This window comes from Caretta caretta, chromosome 2 (assembly GCF_965140235.1).
Source record: "Caretta caretta isolate rCarCar2 chromosome 2, rCarCar1.hap1, whole genome shotgun sequence".
NCBI lineage: Eukaryota > Metazoa > Chordata > Testudines > Cheloniidae > Caretta > Caretta caretta.
Genome location: NC_134207.1, coordinates 238,246,700 through 238,267,765, shown reverse-complemented (window position 1 = coordinate 238,267,765; position 21,066 = coordinate 238,246,700). Strand labels below are relative to the sequence as shown.

The 21,066-nt window shown below is 41.0% G+C and overlaps 1 protein-coding gene across 9 annotated transcripts in view; it reads left to right on the top strand.

Annotated features, from left to right (window-relative positions):
- MPP7 (MAGUK p55 scaffold protein 7) overlaps nucleotides 1-21,066 on the top strand; it is a 338,962-nt gene that overhangs the window by 86,994 nt on the left and 230,902 nt on the right. For 8 of the 9 annotated variants that reach the window (XR_012667271.1, XM_075125943.1, XM_075125948.1 and 5 more), the window contains one exon: nucleotides 16,331-16,497. The exons of the other annotated variant lie outside the window; for it this stretch is intronic. Coding sequence is in view for 4 of the 8 variants with exons in the window: in XM_075125943.1 (XP_074982044.1) it covers nucleotides 16,461-16,497 (37 nt within the window). In the remaining 4 variants the exon portion in view is untranslated. The remainder of the gene's footprint in view (nucleotides 1-16,330; nucleotides 16,498-21,066) is intronic. 9 annotated transcript variants of the gene reach the window in all.

Genomic DNA, 21,066 nt, shown 5'->3' with positions numbered 1-21,066 from the left:
TGACGTTTTCATCTTTTGGTGGATTCTGGAGTGACTCTGAAGTCCAAAGCGTGACGCGCATGCTCGTGAGCAGATTGGACAGACAGTCATTGGTGAGTGTTTTGGTAGCTATAGCAGTAGTATTTCTGTCCTCTTGAAAAGCTGTGAGTGTTGTGTGTTGCCATGCTGATCACTGATCTGTTTAACCCAGCCTTCTCAAGATCATCTGGTTTTATTGCACCAAATTGTATGCTGTTCTTGATGCTGTCCTTGTAGCTCTTTTTGAGGCAGCCTTGATTCTGATGTCCTTGTGACAATTCTCCATAGAAAATTTTTCTGGGGGGTCGGTATTCAGGCATCCTAATGATATGTCCAACCCAGTGCAGTTGGGCTTTTATCAGCATGGCCTCAATACTTATGGCATTTGACTTTTGGAGAACCTCCAGGTTGGTAATTTTGTCCTGCCAGCAGATCCCCATAATGGTGTGCATAAAGGCCTCTAACTGTTTGATATGCCATTTGTATGGTGTCCAGGTCGCACAGCTATAGAGGAGAGATGTGAGCACAAAAACATTATAAAAAAAAAAATTTTTTTTGGGAGAGTGTTGTTGTGGGATTTCAGGACTTTGCTACGTAGCTTTCCTAATGACTGAGAAACTTTCTCTATCCTGTTTAAGATCTCTTTGTCAAGAGATCCATCATTGAAGATGTTGCTGCTGAGATAGGTAAAACTGCCAACTTGCTTTCGCTGGATTCCACTAATGGATGTGCTAGGGAATATAGCACTGAGCGGTGAAGATGATTGGTGCAACACCACAGTTTTTTCCAGGCTGATTGTGAGGCCAAACAATTTTGATGCTTCAGCAAAGTGATCTGCGATGCACTGGAGATCTCCCTCTGTGTGTGCTAGGAGGGCACAATCATCCACAAAGAATGGTTCTCTTAGTAGTTCTGTTACTTCTGTTTTTGCTTTAAGCCTTGTAAGATTGAGGACTGAGCCGTTGTGTCTGTATCTGATGTATATGCCTCTGTTAAGCCTATTTGTAGCACAGTTGAGAACTTGGGTGAAGCGTTGAGTATAACAAGAAAAACAAATAGAAAATCCTACATATATGCAGCGCAGTGGAGTTAACTACAGTTTGGCACTCTAGTTTGCGTTTCTTGTCCTTCTTTGTGACTTTTAGCTGTACCTCTTTCATAGGAATGTAGGATTGGAAGGGACCTTGATAGGTCATCTAGTCCAGTCCACTGTACTTAGGCAGGACTAAGTATTATCTAGACCATCCCTGATAGGTGTTGGTCTAACCTGTTCTTAACAACCTCCAGTGATGGAGATTCCACAGCCTCCATAGATAATTTGTTCCAATTTTTAACTAACCTTTAAGTTAGAAAACTTTCCCTCCAAATGTCTAACTTAAATCTTCCTTGCTGCAATTTAAGCTCATTACTTCTTGTCCTGTCCTCAGTGATAAGGGGAACAATTTATCACCCTTCACGTTATAACAACTTGAACACTGTTATCATGTTCTTCCTCTGTTTTCCCTTCTCCAGATTAAATAAACCTATTTTTTCAGCAATTTCTTGTAGATCACGTTCTTCTAGACCTTAAATCATTTTTGTTGCTCTCTTATGGAATTTCTCCAATTTGTCCACATCTTTCCCGAAGTGTGGTGCCCAGAACTGTACACAATACTATTGTTGAGGCCTTATCAGTGCTGAATAGAGTGGAAGAATTACAACAGTCCCACTAATACATCCTAGAATGATGTTTGCTTGTTTTGATCCACTATAACCCCCATATCCTTGCCTGCAGTACTCATTCTGGGCAGTCATTTCCATTTTCTGTTTGTGCAATTGATTATTCCTTCCTAAGTGTAGCATTTTGCATTTATCCTTATTGAATTTCATCCTGTGTATTTCAGACCTTTTCTCCATTTTGAATTCTAATCCTGTTCTCCAAAGTGCTTGCAACTCTCCCATTTTGGTATCGTACACAAACTTTGTAAGATTTCAGAGTAGCAGCCGTGTTAGTCTGTATTCGCAAAAAGAAAAGGAGTACTAGTGGCACCTAGAGACTAATCAATTTATTTGAGCATAAGCTTTCGTGAGCATCCGATGAAGTGAGCTGTAGCTCACGAAAGCTTATGCTCAAATAAATTGGTTAAACTTTGTAAGTGTACTTTCTATGCCATTATCCAAATAATTTATGAAGGTATTGAATAGAACTGGACCCAGAACAGATTCGTGTGGAATCACAATCAATAAATCCTTCCAGCCTGATTGTGAACCATTAATAACTACTCTTTGAATACAGTATTCCAACCAGTTGTGCACTCACCTTATAGTAGGTTTGTCTAGGCTATATTTCACTAGTTTGTTTATGAGACGGTCATGTGAGACAGTATCAAAAGCCTTACTGAAGTTGAAATATCCCACATTTACTGCTTCCTCCGTATCCACAAGGCTTGTTACCCTGTCAAAGGAGGATATTAGGTTGGTTTGACATGATTTGTTCTTGACACATCCATGTTGACAGTTACTTATCACCTTATTTTCTTCTAGCTGTATACAAATTGATTGTTTGATTATTTGTTCCATTATCTTTCCAAGTACCAAAGTTAAGATGACTGGTTTATAACTCCCTGGGTTGTCCTTATTCATAGAATCATAGAATATCAGGGTTGGAAGGGACCCCAGAAGGTCATCTAGTCCAACCCCCTGCTCGAAGCAGGACCAATTCCCAGTTAAATCATCCCAGCCAGGGCTTTGTCAAGCCTGACCTTAAAAACCTCTAAGATTCTACCACCTCCCTAGGTAACGCATTCCAGTGTTTCACCACCCTCTTAGTGAAAAAGTTTTTCCTAATATCCAATCTAAACCTCCCCCACTGCAACTTGAGACCATTACTTCTCGTTCTGTCATCTGCTACCATTGAGAACAGTCTAGAGCCATCCTCTTTGGAACCCCCTTTCAGGTAGTTGAAAGCAGCTATCAAATCCCCCCTCATTCTTCTCTTCTGCAGGCTAAACAATCCCAGCTCCCTCAGCCTCTCCTCATAAGTCATGTCTTCCAGTCCCCTAATCATTTTTGTTTCCCTTCGCTGGACTCTCTCCAATTTATCCACATCCTTCTTGAAGTGTGGGGCCCAAAACTGGACACAGTACTCCAGATGAGGCCTCACCAATGTCGAATAGAGGGGAACGATCACATCCCTCGATCTGCTCGCTATGCCCCTACTTATACATCCCAAAATGCCATTGGCCTTCTTGGCAACAAGGGCACACTGCTGACTCATATCCAGCTTCTCGTCCACTGTCACCCCTAGGTCCTTTTCCGCAGAACTGCTGCCTAGCCATTCGGTCCCTAGTCGGTAGCTGTGCATTGGGTTCTTCCGTCCTAAGTGCAGGACCCTGCACTTATCCTTATTGAACCTCATCAGATTTCTTTTGGCCCAATCCTCCAATTTGTCTAGGTCCTTCTGTATCCTATCTCTCCCCTCCAGCGTATCTACCACTCCTCCCAGTTTAGTATCATCCGCAAATTTGCTGAGAGTGCAATCCACACCATCCTCCAGATTATTTATGAAGATATTGAACAAAACCGGCCCCAGAACCGACCCTTGGGGCACTCCACTTGATACCGGCTGCCAACTAGACATGGAGCCATTGATCACTACCCGTTGAGCCCGACAATCTAGCCAGCTTTCTACCCACCTTGTAGTGCATTCATCCAGCCCATACTTCCTTAACTTGCTGACAAGAATACTGTGGGAGACCGTGTCAAAAGCTTTGCTAAAGTCAAGAAACAATACATCCACTGCTTTCCCTTCATCCACAGAACCAGTAATCTCATCATAAAAGGCGATTAGATTAGTCAGGCATGACCTTCCCTTGGTGAATCCATGCTGGCTGTTCCTGATCACTTTCCTCTCATGCAAGTGCTTCAGGATTGATTCTTTGAGGACCTGCTCCATGATTTTTCCAGGGACTGAGGTGAGGCTGACTGGCCTGTAGTTCCCAGGATCCTCCTTCTTCCCTTTTTTAAAGATTGGCACTACATTAGCCTTTTTCCAGTCATCCGGGACTTCCCCCGTTCGCCACGAGTTTTCAAAGATAATGGCCAATGGCTCTGCAATCACAGCCGCCAATTCCTTCAGCACTCTCGGATGCAACTCGTCCGGCCCCATGGACTTGTGCACGTCCAGCTTTTCTAAATAGTCCCTAACCACCTCTATCTCCACAGAGGGCTGGCCATCTCTTCCCCATTTTGTGATGCCCAGCGCAGCAGTCTGGGAGCTGACCTTGTTAGTGAAAACAGAGGCAAAAAAAGCATTGAGTACATTAGCTTTTTCCACATCCTCTGTCACTAGGTTGCCTCCCTCATTCAGTAAGGGGCCCACACTTTCCTTGGCTTTCTTCTTGTTGCCAACATACCTGAAGAAACCCTTCGTGTTACTCTTGACATCTCTGGCTAGCTGCAGCTCCAGGTGCGATTTGGCCCTCCTGATATCATTCCTACATGCCCGAGCAATATTTTTATACTCTTCCCTGGTCATATGTCCAACCTTCCACTTCTTGTAAGCTTCTTTTTTATGTTTAAGATCCGCTAGGATTTCACCATTAAGCCAAGCTGGTCGCCTGCCATATTTACTATTCTTTCGACTCATCGGGATGGTTTGTCCCTGTAACCTCAACAGGGATTCCTTGAAATACAGCCAGCTCTCCTGGACTCCTTTCCCCTTCAAGTTAGTCCCCCAGGGGATCCTGGCCATCCCTTTGAATTCCCCTTTGTATAAATAGGTACTATATTTGCCCTTTCCCAGTCCTCTGGGATCCCTCCAGTCCGCCACAAGTTCTCAGAGATAATTTTTATGTTTTAAATTGGTTACAGCCATACTGTACATAGATGAAGGAATTTTTTTAAAGTACTTTAATTTCAACATTGAGATAAAAATCTTAATTTGGACAAACCTGGTGTAGATTTTTGATTTGAGAGATGGGGAGGAGATTGAAGCAAGCAAACACCTTTGCTAATGTTTGCATTAGTATCTCTTGCTATGTGGTGCTGTTAACCAACTTATTTTCATTTGCAACTTGACCATAATTTAAAGGAGTACTTGTGGCATCTTAGAGACTAACCAATTTATTTGAGCATAAGCTTTTGTGAGCTACAGCTCACTTCATCGGATGCATACTGTGGAAAGTGTAGAAGATCTTTTTATACACACAAAGCATGAAAAAATACCTCCCCCCACCCCACTCTCCTGCTGGTAATAGCTTATCTAAAGTGATCACTCTCCTTACAATGTGTATGATAATCAAGGTGGGCCATTTCCAGCATAAATCCAGGGTTTAACAAGAACGTCTGGGGGTGGGGGAGGGGGTTTAGGAAAAAACAAGGGGAAATAGGTTACCTTGCATAATGACTTAGCCACTCCCAGTCTCTATTCAAGCCTAAATTAATTGTATCCAATTTGCAAATGAATTCCAATTCAACAGTTTCTCGCTGGAGTCTGGATTTGAAGTTTTTTTGTTGTAATATAGCAACTTTCATGTCTGTAATCGCGTGTCCAGAGAGATTGAAGTGTTCTCCGACTGGTTTATGAATGTTATAATTCTTGACATCTGATTTGTGTCCATTTATTCTTTTACGTAGAGACTGTCCAGTTTGACCAGTGTACATGGCAGAGGGGCATTGCTGGCACATGATGGCATATATCACATTGGTAGATGTGCAGGTGAACGAGCCTCTGATAGCGTGGCTGATGTTATTAGGCCCTGTGATGGTGTCCCCTGAATAGATATGTGGGCACAGTTGGCAACGGGCTTTGTTGCAAGGATAAGTTCCTGGGTTAGTGGTTCTGTTGTGTGGTATGTGGTTGCTGGTGAGTATTGGCTTCAGGTTGGGGGGCTGTCTGTAGGCAAGGACTGGCCTGTCTCCCAAGATTTGTGAGAGTGTTGGGTCATCCTTCAGGATAGGTTGTAGATCCTTAATAATGCGTTGGAGGGGTTTTAGTTGGGGGCTGAAGGTGACGGCTAGTGGCGTTCTGTTATTTTCTTTGTTGGGCCTGTCCTGTAGTAGGTGACTTCTGGGAACTCTCTGGCTCTATCAATCTGTTTCTTCACTTCCGCAGGTGGGTATTGTAGTTGTAAGAATGCTTGATAGAGATCTTGTAGGTGTTTGTCTCTGTCTGAGGGGTTGGAGCAAATGCGGTTGTATCGCAGAGCTTGGCTGTAGACAATGGATCATTTGGTGTGGTCAGGGTGAAAGCTGGAGGCATGTAGGTAGGAATAGCGGTCAGTAGATTTCTGGTATAGGGTGGTGTTTATGTGACCATCGTTTATTAGCACTGTAGTGTCCAGGAAGTGGATCTCTTGTGTGGACTGGACCAGGCTGAGGTTGGTGGTGGGATGGAAATTGTTAAAATCATGGTGGAATTCCTCAAGGGCTTCTTTTCCATGGGTCCAGATGATGAATATGTCATCAATATAGCGCAAGAAAAGTAGGGGTGTTAGGGGACGAGAGTTGAGGAAGCGTTGTTCTAAGTCAGCCATAAAAATGTTGGCATACTGTGTGGCCATGCGGGTACCCATAGCAGTGCCGCTGATTTGAAGGTATACATTGTCCCCAAATGTAAAATAGTTATGGGTAAGGACAAAGTCACAAAGTTCAGCCACCAGGTTAGCCGTGACATTATCGGGGATAGTGTTCTTGACAGCTTGTAGTCCATCTTTGTGTGGAATGTTGGTGTAGAGGGCTTCTACATCCATAGTGGCCAGGATGGTGTTATCAGGAAGATCACTGATGGATTGTAGTTTCCTCAGGAAGTCAGTGGTGTCTCGAAGGTAGCTGGGAGTGCTGGTAGCGTAGGGCCTGAGGAGGGAGTCTACATAGCCAGACAATCCTGCTGTCAGGGTGCCAATGCCTGAGATGATAGGGTGCCCAGGATTTCCAGGTTTATGGATCTTGAGTAGTAGATAGAATATCCCAGGTCGGGGTTCCAGGGGTGTGTCTGTGCGGATTTGTTCTTGTGCTTTTTCAGAGAGTTTCTTTTGGTAACTCTCAGTGGGATTAGAGGGTAATGGCTTGTAGAAAGTGGTGTTGGAGAGCTGCCGAGCAGCCTCTTGTTCATATTCCGACCTATTCATGATGACAACAGCACCTCCTTTGTCAGCCTTTTTGATCATGATGTCAGAGTAGTTTCTGAGGCTGTGGATGGCATTGTGTTCCGCACGGCTGAGGTTACGGGGCAAGTGATGCTGCTTTTCCACAATTTCAGCCCGTGCACGTTGGCGGAAGCACTCTATGTAGAAGTCCAGTCTGCTGTCTCGACCTTCAGGAGGAGTCCACCTAGAATCCTTCTTTTTGTAGTGTTGGTAGGGAGGTCTCTGTGGATTAATATGTTGTTCAGAGGTATGTTGGAAATATTCCTTGAGTCGGAGACGTCGAAAATAGGATTCTAGGTCACCACAGAACTGTATCATGTTTGTGGGGGTGGAGGGGCAGAAGGAGAGGCCCCGAGATAGGACAGCTGCTTCTGCTGGGCTAAGAGTATAGTTGGATAGGTTAACAATATTGCTGTGTATAAAAAGATCTTCTACACTTTCCACAGTATGCATCCGATGAAGTGAGCTGTAGCTCACGAAAGCTTATGCTCAAATAAATTGGTTAGTCTCTAAGGTGCCACAAGTACTCCTTTTCTTTTTGCGAATACAGACTAACGCGGCTGTTACTCTGAAACCATAATTTAAGGTAGCAAAGGTCTGATAACTGACTGTGTTGGAGAGGAAAATTAGTTTGGTTTTAATATATAAGAAACAAAAACTTATTTTTAGGACAATTTTAACTTAGGTCACCTTCTGTATAGCTGCTAAACTTTCATGTAGCCTATTGAACACAGTGAGCAGTATCTTTATTTGCCACAGTGTTCACTAAGGGCCATATCTGAAGACTATTGACATCTCCGGTAGGGCTCCCATCAGACCCTCAGCATTCAATTTATGCAGCACTGAGTTATTTTCTTTTTTTTAAATGATTGGCGGAGGCAGTGGGTTACCATGAAGTTAGCCCTAGTAATATATTTAACCACCAAAAGTAAATTCAGATTCTGTGTATTTCACACATCCATAAAAAAGGGACAGGAGGGGTTAGGAACCAGTCTTTCATCTGGATTATAGGTTTAAAAAGGTTAAAAAATTCCACTATTTGACACAGATTCAGTAGCCTATATGAAGGGAGGTGTATGTGTCAGTCCAGTTTTTAGTGAATAGGTAAATGTCTATATAAATTAAAACACCTGTGGCAGTGTGAGCAGAGGAGCCAATGACTGACTAGTCATGGAAACAGCATTATCTTATCCCTACAAGTGCACTTTCCAGATTAAAGTTGAGGCATACTGACAGAGCAGTGCTATAGAAATTTTATACCGTTGCCTATGATGTACCTCTTTTTTGTCACCTTTGTCCAGCTTGTCCTTATCCATCCCTCCATGAGCGCAGGTCAACGCCACATCATTCTATTTTGTTGCAAGCACGTTCTTTCCATTTCTGGCCAAAGACTTTTGTCATGGGATTGACACAGCACTTTTTTGGTCTGCCTTGTGGTCGCTTGTGGTCTCCGAGAATCCAGTCACTGACAACAATAGGTTGTCCACCTATTGTCTTGCCTGCAGGCTACATGACCCGCCCATCTTTGCTTTGCATCGTACATAGCCTGCACTACATTGGTCACCTCTGTTTGCCTTCTGGTCACCTCGTTCAGTATATGATCACGGAGAGATATCTTAAACATTTGCCTTTCCATTGCTTTCTGGGTGACAGCGAATTTTTCTTCCTCCGCTTTCGTTGTTGACCAGTTTTCTGTTCCATATATCACTGCTGGAGGAACAGTGGAGTTAAACAGTTCTTTCCTTTTCTTGATCATCCATTAGAGATGAGATAACTCATTCGAAGGGGAATGCAGTCGGAGGCGAAAGGCAGGGTGGGGCAGCTTTTAACAAAATAAAGACGTCTCTAACGGATGATGAACCTCTTTTTTTAATTAAATTAAAGGCCTGATATTTTTTTCAGGCCTGCTGAGTACCCACAACTCCTGTGGAAGTCAATGGTAACAGTAGGTGCTCAGCCTGTATGAAACAGAGTTCTAAATCTTCAGTATCCAGTGTCTTCTACAAGTGCAAAGTTTGCTTTGAGGAAAGGGCAGGGTAGGGCTGCCAACTTTCCCGTTTTTCAAAGCTGGACACTGCACCCCTGCCTTCCCCCCCCCCCCCCCATCACTTGCTTCCCTCCACCCCTGTCGCTCCCTCCCTCCCTCTGTCGTCGTTCACTCTACCCTCTCTCTGGACTCATGTGCTGCCTTTGGAGTAGTGCTTGGAGGAGCTGACACGGAGCCTGCCAGCCTGCCCAATTGGGGCACAGCAGGATGTAGCGAAGGGGAGAGGGTTGATCCCAGGAGTGAGGGGCTGGAGAGCCAGGGCTCTGAGAGGCTGAGAAGGAGGAACGGGCTGTCACAGGTGGTGAGCCTGGCCGCTGGCCCTGCTCCTCAAACACCGTGCGTTGTCAGGATCCCGCCTCCTCCAGCAGCAGCTGCTCTTCCCTCCCTCGCAGCAGTGGAGGCTTATTGCGCTTACTGTAGTAACCAGACTTTTGGTGTCTGGTCAACAGTAGTGACCGGACACTGCACAGGTCCCCTTTTGACTGTACTTCCTAGCTGAAAACTGGACACCTGGCAATCCTAGGGCAGGGGAAAATGGCTAGAAATTAAAGATTTATACATACCAGACCGAGTGGTCTAGGTTTTACCTTGCATGATATGCAAAGTACTTCATTGTTTGGAAACTTATGCTTTCACTTACATATTATTTTGAGTGTCCCAAAATATGTTAGCTTAGGAGTATCTGTAAAGAACCTAAGATATTAAAGCCAGGGTGCCTGCCCCAAAGAGTTTACAATGTAAACTCACATGTGACATAAGATGTGTGGGTTATAAATAAGGGGGGATGGAAGAGGGTTAGGACAGAGGTTGCAATAATATTGCTCAGCTGCACAGTTAAGATATTTATGCATCTTTGTTACATCCTTTTGTATATTCACCGGTTTTATACTAGAGAAAACTCACTATTTATATGCAATACTACAAAAGTGAGTGTTTAGGAAAGATTTTATTGAGAGGATGGTGCCTTGGAGAACAGGCTGTGGAATGGTGCTCCTTGCACAGGGACATCATGTAAGACATGGAGACCAGATGGGATGAGGATGTTAGTGGATAGCTAATGTTAGTGGATAGCTTGGGTGCTGTCAGAGAGGTAGATGAGGGCTGAATTGAGCTGTAGCTCACGAAAGCTTATGCTTAAATAAATTTGTTAGTCTCTAAGGTGCCACAAGTATTCCTTTTCTTTTTGTGAATACAGACTAACACGGCTGCTACTCTGAAACCAATGGAAGGATTGTAAGGATGAAGTTTATCTGACCTCTGTGTTAATTAAACATCCTTTATGCATCCTCAGTTGCACTGATTAACTCTTGTGCAGCTGTGGAGCAGCTGAACTCCTCAAGAGAAGGAGTTTATCTATTTCTTGAGATGGCAATGTAGCTAACATTTTTTCTTAGAATGTCTCATCAACATCTGATGTCTCATATTTCTCAATGTTTTACCTGTCTTCACCCATATCCTATCTCTCCTTGAAGAATATTGGTAGCCTTTGTGATCTTCACCTTTTCCGCCTTTGGTGGCAAAGATTCCCTGGAACTATAAAGGGATAAAAATGTTGTTCCTTTTCTGATTATGAAACCCTAGGGGGAAAAATGCAGGGTTGGCATGGGTTTCCTAAGAAGGGAAATTTCAGCTACTAGGCTATGCTATGAGTTACAAAAAGTTCAGATGTGTGAATACTTCATCTTGATTAGTCCTTAAAGAAATCCCCACACACTCATCTAAATTAAAGATCAATCAGTGGAGTGTGCTAGTTAAAAATATTAATTGGACTCTTCAGCTGGACTAAGAATTCTCAGCTGGTATTCTCAAAGCTGGTTAGTTAATGTGGTTACAGCTAAAGCCCCTGAAGTGAGCTGTAGCTCACAGAAGCTTACGCTCAAATAAATTGGTTAGTCTCTAAGGTGCCACAAGTACTCCTTTTCTTTTTTTCAAGAAATTATATAACCCAAACAAAAAAAATAAAATAAAAAATACTGATCAGATATCCCCAAAATTATACAAAAGTCTTCAGTATTCTACTATCAGGAGGGAATGTTTAGAGCCAAAAGTAGAAGAATTTCAAGGCATTATAGTTCTTCAATTAATGTGGTGTTCAAATTTAGGAAGATCATTCTGTGCCTCAGTGCATTTCTTGTAAAATGGGTAGGCACTATAGAGATCCATATTTTTTGTGTAACACTGTATTTACATAACAAGGTTCAGTTTTTATTTTTCATGGTATCCTGAGTCAGTATGTCACACATTTCTCCTTGCTATGGATCTGACTTCAGGTCATGCCTCATCTGTGTACTCTTTAATCTGAGTAGAAGTTCCAGAAACATTCCATTAGTTCCTGTTGACAGTGCCAGTGTACATGCTCCTGGGGCTACAAGTCCTACATGAGAAGCCAATATTGGTCTGTAAATTCCACTGGAACTCAACTACTTATGAGGTAGAAATTTCCTCAGAAAAGTCAATATAACTCATAGTTACAACTTCCAAAAGAGACTACCACTTTCAGTCCAGATTTTATCCACCGAAGGCCAGCTCTCCTCTTTCCAGGAAATCTCCTCTGGCAATTTCCTGTGCTGAATAGGCTTGGAGACCTTTATCCATGTCCATAGTCATTCAGCATACTTCAATTAGCTGAGGTTTCACAATGAACAAGACTGAATGGCTTTCAAATTTTCCTGTCTCCACGTGAAATATCAATCTGGTGTTTCAAATACCATTTGCAGGCATACCTTTCTAATTTCTGGAAATCAAGATCATATTCCTCATAATAGTAGTACTCTTTAGATTAATTAAGTAGGAATCCTGTGTATCAAAAACCTGCTTTGTCGTTTTCCTTGGCAGAGTTGTCGTATAACAATTGTCAGGTTTCACACTTTCATATCTTAAAATCTATCCTTCAGTTCATTAGTTAAGATACTTCTTTCTTCTAACTTAAAAATGCAAAGAAAATCCATTTATACTCACTAAATTGTGAAAATTCATTTAACTCAGCAGAACAACAACTTTCACAAATCAAATGCTCTACAATTTTATGCGGGTCACAAGACGAGAAGAAAAAGAGATCCTCTTAGGTCACGTCACCATTTTCTGGTTGACTGAGCTTGCCATAGAAAGGCATATTTGAGTCCCAGTCTGCCAGCTCTTTAGATCATGGAAAGATGGAGAATTTTAGGGTAAGATACATGCGGTAGTGCCAGAATAATCTCTTCATTCAAAAAAAGTACAAAACATAGGTCTCCTTGGAGACAGCCACTTCAGCAAAAGGCTACCTTTCCTTGTAAAAGTTTCCAATCTCATTCCTCCTTCCTTTTCTCTTACTGCGCCTGGCTCAGTCTTCCCAGTGCCTCCAAACTGGATGTGAATGAGTGAATGAGAGTAGGATCATTTTTCCCTTCTTGTCTGTTGGTTGGTTTTACAGTATCTATCAATCCATAGGGGTCCTCTGTTCTTTTCTTACATCTGTATTTACAGTATGTACTTCTATTTCCTCAGAGAACTATAATTCTAGGATTATTCAGCTTTGGAAGTTGTTCCCTGGAGGCTTGTGATACACTTCTGGCCTTTTATAACCAGAGGATTTGGTGCCAAGATAAGTTAGTAGGCATATGTTTGTGACGCTGGTGGGTGGACCTAATTAAATAAAGCTTCTAGACTGGTGAACATGCTTGTATGATGTGTAAGATTAATTTAAAGGTAGGACAAAACCTTTAAATACTTAAATTCTTTTTAACTGGAAAACCCTAGAAATAGAGGGATCATAATGGAAACCCGTATTAACATAATTACAATAAGAAAATATGAAAGTAGAAATGCCATTATTTTAGTACAGTCAAAGTAGGGTTTTTGTCTTTAAAAATTGCATCATAGCTTCTGAATGTAGCATTATGTAACCCTTTTTATAAAGAGGAAGAAAACATTTTTTTGTGTCCAGGAATAGAGTTGTCTTTTGTACTCACAACAAATATCGTTATGTAAATGAATGCACTTCTCCATGTAACCACTAGATGTCACAAGTACTATAGGAGCCTGAGAGGTGACTAAGGGCCTGGTGGAAATTCAACAACATATCACAGGACTTCACATATTTCACTGTTTCCACATGGTAGATGCCAGAAGAATCTGATACAGTGTGATATATAGAAGCAAGGTACAACTGGAATAATGAAATTTCAAAAATAAGCCCTTTTTAAAGGCTGGTTGTAACAGTCCTGTTGGGTATTGTAAATGCCTCAGGTGCACTTGATACTGCTGTTACGTTCCTGGCTTTTGGTTCTAATTTTTATGGAAAGATGGATTGAACTTCAATTTAAGAATATTCGGTAATCCCTCTCAGGACATACTGTAACAGCTGGTATTTCTGTGTTGCAGCAAATTGATTCCATACAGCAGTCAGCAATACTTATGTCTGGATTCTGACAAAAACTTCCAAAGCATTTTAAATAAATTCAGCCAAAGAAAATAACATCATCAGTGCAAAAATGTAGCTTAATTTGCAAGTTTTTTTGGGGGGGGGGAACCCCGTATTCCACTCCAACAAAATATTAAGCATTTTACTGGTAAGGATTTCATCAGGTCATTTATTTTTCACTAATATATATATAGGTTCTGGAGGGAATAACTTTATGCCATATATACATTTCTTAAATAATAAGGCAGTTTAATTTTTTTTAATATTGAATGTTTTACCATGAAATAAAGAAAATGAAGAATGACATCCAGACTTTTAATATATGGAGTGCGTGTAGTTCAACAGAATTTTTAAGTTTATGTTAGCAATTTTCTTGAGGTATCTGCAGGTTTAATTAGTAATAATGCATGCATTTGTTGATGAAAATGCCTTTGAAATGTTTACCACATTCATTTTTTGACATGAGACAAAATCTTTAAGTTGCACATAAATCAGAGGTATGTGATAATGATGTGAGCTATTGCTTGTATTTTTAACAAGTTCAATAAGCTCATGGAAACTGAAAATCCTGTTCTCTATCAGATAGCTGACATCCTTCAGATAAGGATAGTCATTTGCTGATTGGGGGATCATAACTGAGTTTAGAACTTATATCTTCCTTTATGAAACTTATATGTATAAAAAAGTAAAAATTGAATCTGTGCTTTTTCTTAATTTGTACAGTGTGTCCTTGGCGTAGATGTCAGTATTTTTTTTTTTCTAAACTGACGTTTGGCTTCACTTGCATATAGATGTTCTGTAACTCTAGCATCATAAGGAAATCTTTGTCGTCCTTGAGTGCTAACCTTTCTTTTCTCTGTTTCAAATTTTGCATTTGGTATGAATTAATGGAGTTGTCATTGACTTGAAAATAATGCCTTTGTTAGCTATTAATCCAATATATTTGTTTGGGAGTTGATGCGTCATTTAGTGAAAACTTATTTTTCTCTTTCCCACAACCTCTTAAGATCAAATCATCAATGTGCTGTCTAATTCAAGTAAAATACTAGATCTTTATTTTTTATATTCTTAAAAATCCATTGTATTTACCAAAAAGTGGATGTTTCTGCTGGTGCAGTAAAGCTTGTGAGCCTTTACGGTTTAAAACAAGTTCTTGGGACTTTACCCTGTATGTGTAATTTAAACAAACAAACAAACAAACAAACAAAATCACTGAAGTCTGAAAGGTAGCATATAAAACTTTGCTTTTGGTGAACTTAATTTTTTTTTAAACACTTATTTTTATAACAAGTTCAGTTTGGAGCATATTGGCAACCCTGCCTTGTAACTAAAAATGGATTATAATTTATTAAATAAAATCTGACACACAGTCCATGATAAATTATAATACTTTTAGAGCGTCTTTTCATGTGTGGAGGACAAAATATTGAACAGTTCCCAAAGGTTATGGCACTTTTGCTTTAACCTTGATAAGAATGCGTGTATACAAGTGTGTCCGGACTATGCACCGTCAGTACCAGGATAACTGTAAAAGAGAACCATTCTGTTTAATAGTGTGGTTATTTTTAAAACAAAAACAAAAAACATCTTTCCTGTATATAGATTCTTATGAAAAATTGGAGCCGTTCTGATTTTTTTTCTTGGATAACTTATTTTCCAGAATCTAGAGAAAATATAATCTTGACTTCAAATCTCTCTGTCCCCACCTTGGTCTGCTCCACTATGAGTTAACACTAGCAGTCTTACCTCTGTAATACAAATCAGCGAAAAAGAAATTCAATCTTATTTTAACATAGTTTTTTGTATTTAAATCTTGGTTTTCATTTCAATTACATCACTCTCATAATGGTTCTCTATTTTTCTGAAAGAACTGATCAGAAATAGGCTAAACATTTAAATCAGCAGTAATTAAAAAATACATTATCAGTATGACTTTCTAGCAGTAAATATACAGGGTCAGATCCTCAGCTGGTGTATATAGTCACAGTTACATTGAAGTCAGTGGAGCTATGACCATTTATACCTGTTGAGGACCTGCCCCACACAGTATTATTTGTACAATTTCACTTGAAGTTTGGAGCTATGCACCAGGCAGTAAACACAGGTTTTACTTCAGATTCTAAATGAATTGACGAGATATGATGGAATCGGAAGTTAAGTGGAGGCCTTATATGAATTAGTGTTAGAATAAAGAAAAGGAGTACTTGTGGCACCTTAGAGACTAACCAATTACAAGTACTCCTTTTCTTTTTGCGAATACAGACTAACACGGCTGCTACTCTGAAACCTGTTAGAATAAACAGGTTCTTCTGGTAAAGTAGTCATAAACTGTGAGCAATTTAAAGTATTTACTGTTTTGGAAAAAATAGCCCTATTATTTCCAAAATATTTGACATTGTAGGGTTAAAATGTGTAATTTTAGTGAAGGAAATAAATGATTTTTACAGCAGCATAGGATTAAAGACTGGACTGAAGACAACAAACTTGCTTCATCTTGGAAAAAGTCTTAATAGTCTGAATATAAAAACAGTGTACTCTCTTGTTTTAATTGAAAGCATCAAATTAAATCAAAAGCTCCTTTAGCAATAATGATTTGACTTGGTCACTAGGAGAGTATTTCAAAGAGATCTCTAGCCACTCAGATCAAGTTTTAATTTTTTTTGATGTACTTAAGCTGCAATAATTTACGGTTTAACAGTGTTCTTTATTGTAAGATTATATTTCTGTTCTTTCTAGGGGAATCTTGGAGATTGCATAAATCTTTGTAGAAAACTTGGCTGCAGGCAGCTGAACTGAAATTAACTGCTGCCTTCTGGCTGTGGAGCACTATTCTAACTTTCTAGTGTGATAGTCTGTAGACTAAATCATGCCAGCTTTATCAACTGGATCTGGAAGTGACACAGGTACGCAAGCTTAAAAGGACTATATGTTCCCCCCTTGTCTTACTTGTGAAGTTTACAATCTTTATCTACAGAAAGATAATTAATTACAATAATCTAATCAAACACACTTTTAAGTTTAACCTCTTCTCCCCTTACTTAATGTAAATACACTAAACATCACAGTTAAAAAAATAAAATCCTTCCGATTATGTATTCATCGGAGCAATTTCTTTTCAGTCACTGTCTCCTCTTGGGTGTTTTTGTGGTATTTTTTAGAAAAAGGAATTAAATCATGTTACATGGTTCAGTGTGTGAAAAGGTCTAGGCTGTTCTCTGTTTGAGTTACAGATATGAGTGGAGTTATTTCTGAACACAAACTATTTAGTTTTGATTTTTCTCTTAAAAAAATAAATTAATTGTCAGGTGTCACACACCCCCCCCCCCCGCTATCTCACATAAAGGTTCAGTGTCCATCACTCAGTTTATGCGGTGGCAATACAGTTATAAACATTTTTTTCCCTAGCCTTCCAGATTTTTACCCTTTTCAACAATACTAAAGTATCTTGAACGTAGACAGAGGCTTAAGTTCCATCTTGCTGACACTTTTAGGAAGGAAAAATCAAATGCCCAAATACAAAATGGGGAATAACTAGCTAAGCACCATTACTGCTGCAAAGGGTCCACGGGTTATAGTGGATCCAAACATCAATCTGAGTCAGCAGTATGGTGCTGTTGAGAAAGAGCCAAATGTTGTTCTGGGATGTATTAACAAGAGTGTTGTATGTAAAACATGGGGAGTAGTTGTTCCACTCTCCTTAGCATTGATGAGACCTCAGCTGGAGTAATGTGTTCAGTTTTGAGTACCACTCTTTAAGAAAGATGTGAACAAATTGGAGAGAGTCTAGAAGAGAGCAACAAAAATAAGATATTTTGAGGAAATTTACTTATGAGGAAAGGTTGCAAGAATTAGACATGTTTAGTCGAGAGAAGAGAACACTGAGGGGGACCTAAATCTCTGAATACGCAAAAGGTAGTTGTGAAGAGGACTGATGACATAAGTCTCTGAATATGCACAAGGTAGTTGTGAAGTGTTTTCAATGTCCACCCAGGGTAGGACAAGAAGTAATTGATTTTGTTTGTGGCAAGAGAGATTAGGTTAGAGATTATAAAAATACTTTCCAGCTCTAAGGATAGTTAAGCACTGGAGCAGCATACTTAGGGAGATGTGATTCCCCCTCATCAGAGGCTCTTAAGAACAGGTTAGAGGCACATCTGTCCAGGGTTGGTCTAGAAAAGATATACTTAATTGTGCTTCAGTGTAGGGGGACAGACTAGATGATCTCTGAGGTCCCTTCCAGCTCTACATTTCTTTGATCCTATGTACTAATAATACTAAATATTGTATGTTCAAAGGTGTATCAATCCCAACTAATCTTTATAGCAGCCCTGTGCACTAAATAAGTATTTTTTGATCCCCATTTTAGAGTAGGGGAAACTGAAGCAGCAAGATAAGCAAGGTAAAGTGAGTCATTTTGCCCAAAGACACACTAAGTCAATGACAAGCCAGAATTAGAACTTCGGAATTCCTGTCTCTTAACCTTGTGCTCTTTCCTTTGAATACACAATAAGAAATGGGAGTATTGTGAAAAGAGGGGATTCCAGAATGCATGAGGAGTTGCATTTGGTTACAAGTCTAACTGGATTTTACGGAGCAGAGATAATTTTTTTGCTACAATCCAGATTTTCTACACATAAAATTAAAATTAACCTTTTTCCTTCTTTCCTTCCTCTGGCTCCTACTGCTGTTGCTGGATTTCAGGAATTTGTTCCCCTCCCTCCCCTAATATACCACATTCCACTAGCATGACAGTTGAGGCCAGCTAGTTTGCCCATGTTGATCTCTAGCTTTGAATTCTGGAGGACTAGTTATAGAGTGTTTGCTGTGAAGGATCTTCTGCTTTGGTACTTTCTTGCTTTTGTTCACCTGCCTTTGCTGACCTTCAGAGCACCACTTAAGGTCATTTACTGGTATTTGGCCAAATATTTTCTAGTGTTCAGAGTATTTCAAGTAGTGAGCAGAGACGGGCAGTGGAGTGATGGGTGACTGTTGGTATCTGATATAAACAGTGTGGCTTACTTTATTACTTAAATGAAATAAATGTATCGAGAGGTGGTGGTGAGGGGAACATAATGAATCTGTGAATAAATAAAATGGCTTGGAAAAAGGTATGAAAAATTAATTCCTCAATATTAAAATGTGTGGCTTTTTCTAAAGCACATGTATTGTAATATTTTATACACATGAAGTTCAAAGCACCCATTCATAATTATGATTAATGGCAAAAGCTTAGTTGTCCCCACAAACCCAAGAAATGTATTAATAAGAATGATTATGCCATCTGTGTCTTACTGCTGAAATAATTTTTGACTTTGGGCCAGATACAATTTGTTTAGCACTTCAAGGTTTAAAGTGCAACTCTTTACTCAAGGTTCTGGAGGAAGGGATTATTCTTCCACCCTTTCTGTGCAGGGATGGCAGCTACTGTTTGCAGGATAGGAAGATGTTTTAGGTTTTTTGGGAGTTTCTATCCTGGTTTTAATATAACCCTTCCAGCCCCTGACCAGATACACACTGCTGTCATTTTGCTTCTAGTACACCAGCTCTTTGACTTACATCAGAATGTAGAGTTCTTTTGTCTGTGCTAGTCCCTGGTGAGGGAACACTCTTTCTCCACCCCACTATGTAAACATGAATTGTATGTTGTGAGATGTAATAGAATCTGAGCTGCTCCAAACTGTGAGAATGAGATCCCTAATTAGTGTGTTGTTTAATGGGTCAAATAGCACTTGGGCCCAAATTTGCCTTTAAGGTAGGGAAGGCAATTTCATACAAGCAATTAGCCAGCTAAAACACCTAATAATGAAAACAAACCTCTTCACTCCCCCATGTCCTGCACAAGCCCTTACTTAGGTCATGTCTACACTGGCAGAATTATAGTGCCGTTCAGAGAGCACTGAAGGGAAACTGCTGTTGTGTGTAAATACTGTTGGCTGTCTGCGCAATAGCTTGTTGGCACTTGGAGTGGTGCACTCTGAGCAGCTATCCCACAGAGCACCTCTTTCTCTTCTGCTGCTAAGACTTGTGGGAAGGCAGAGGGGGTCGTGGGGCATCCGGGGTCCTGTCCCAATGACCTGTGATGCATTTCTTCTAATCCCAGCAATTCCTGTGCTTCCGTCGGCATTTGGTGCCATCTTTCAATGGTTTATGTATTGCACGCCCTGCCTCCTTGGGCTGCAGGAATAGATCTTGAGCTGTTCACCAGCATACTGCTCGCTCTAATCAACACGTCACGAGTGGCAGTGGAGTTGTTCCTTAAACTACAAAGGCAAGAGGAGTGCAACGTTGATCTCACCACATGTAGTAACTACGACACGAGATTGCTTGTGGCATTCACGGAGGAGCTCTGCCTTTGGGCTTGGGAAAAAAGCACTGAGTGGTGGGATCACATCGTGATGCACATCTGGGATGACGAGGAGTGGCGGCAGAACTTTTGCATAAGGAAAGCCACATTGATCGGACTGTGTGATGAGCTCGCCCCCAGCCCTGTGGTGCAAGGACATGAGAATGAGAGCTGCCCTGCCATTGGAGAAGTGCGTGGTGATTGCATTGTGGAAGCTGGCTACTCCAGACTGCTACCGATTGGTCGCAAATCATTTTGGAGTGGGACAGTCTACTGTTGGACTTGTGTTGATGGAAGTGTGCAGGACTGTTAATTGCATCCTGCTCCGAAAGATTGTGACTCTGGGCAATGTGCGTGACATTGTAGATGGCTTTGCACAAATGGGCTTCCCTAACTGCGGAGGTGCAATAGGTGGCATGCATATTCCAATTCCAATTCTGGCACCAGATTGCCTAGCCGCTGAGTACATTAATCACAAGGGGTATTTCTCAATGGTTCTCTAGGCGCTTGTAGATTACCGTGGGCTTTTCACAGACATTAACGCAGGCTGGTCTGGAAAGGTGCATGACGCATGCATCTTTCGGAACACTGGCCTGTTCAGGAAGCTGCAAGCAGGGACTTTCTTCCTGGGCTAGAAGATCACCGTAGGGGAAGTCGAAATGCCCATTGTGATCCTGGGAGACCCCACCTACACCTTAATGCCGTGGCTTATAAAGCCATACACAGGGCAACTTGACAGCAGCAAGGAGCTGTTCAGCAACAGGCTGAGCAAGTGCAAAATGACTGTTGTGTGCTTTTAGCCATTTAAAAGCCCGTTGGCACTGCCTCTATGGGAAGTTGGACCTGGCTGATGACAATATTCGTATGCTGTGTGCTGTACGCTCCATAATATTTATGAAGGGAAGAGTGAAAGCTTCACTCAGAGCTGGACCGCAGAGGCTCAGCACTTGGAGGCTGAGTTTGAACAGCCAGAGACCAGGGCTATTAGGATCAGGGATGCGTTAAGGCAGCAATTTGAAGCTGAAAGCCACTACTATTTGTTGCTATGCTCAGGAGTGCAGTGCTTGTAATGCTAGGAGGTGATTGGTGCACATGATGCAATATGTGGGTTTAACATAATTTTATGTTG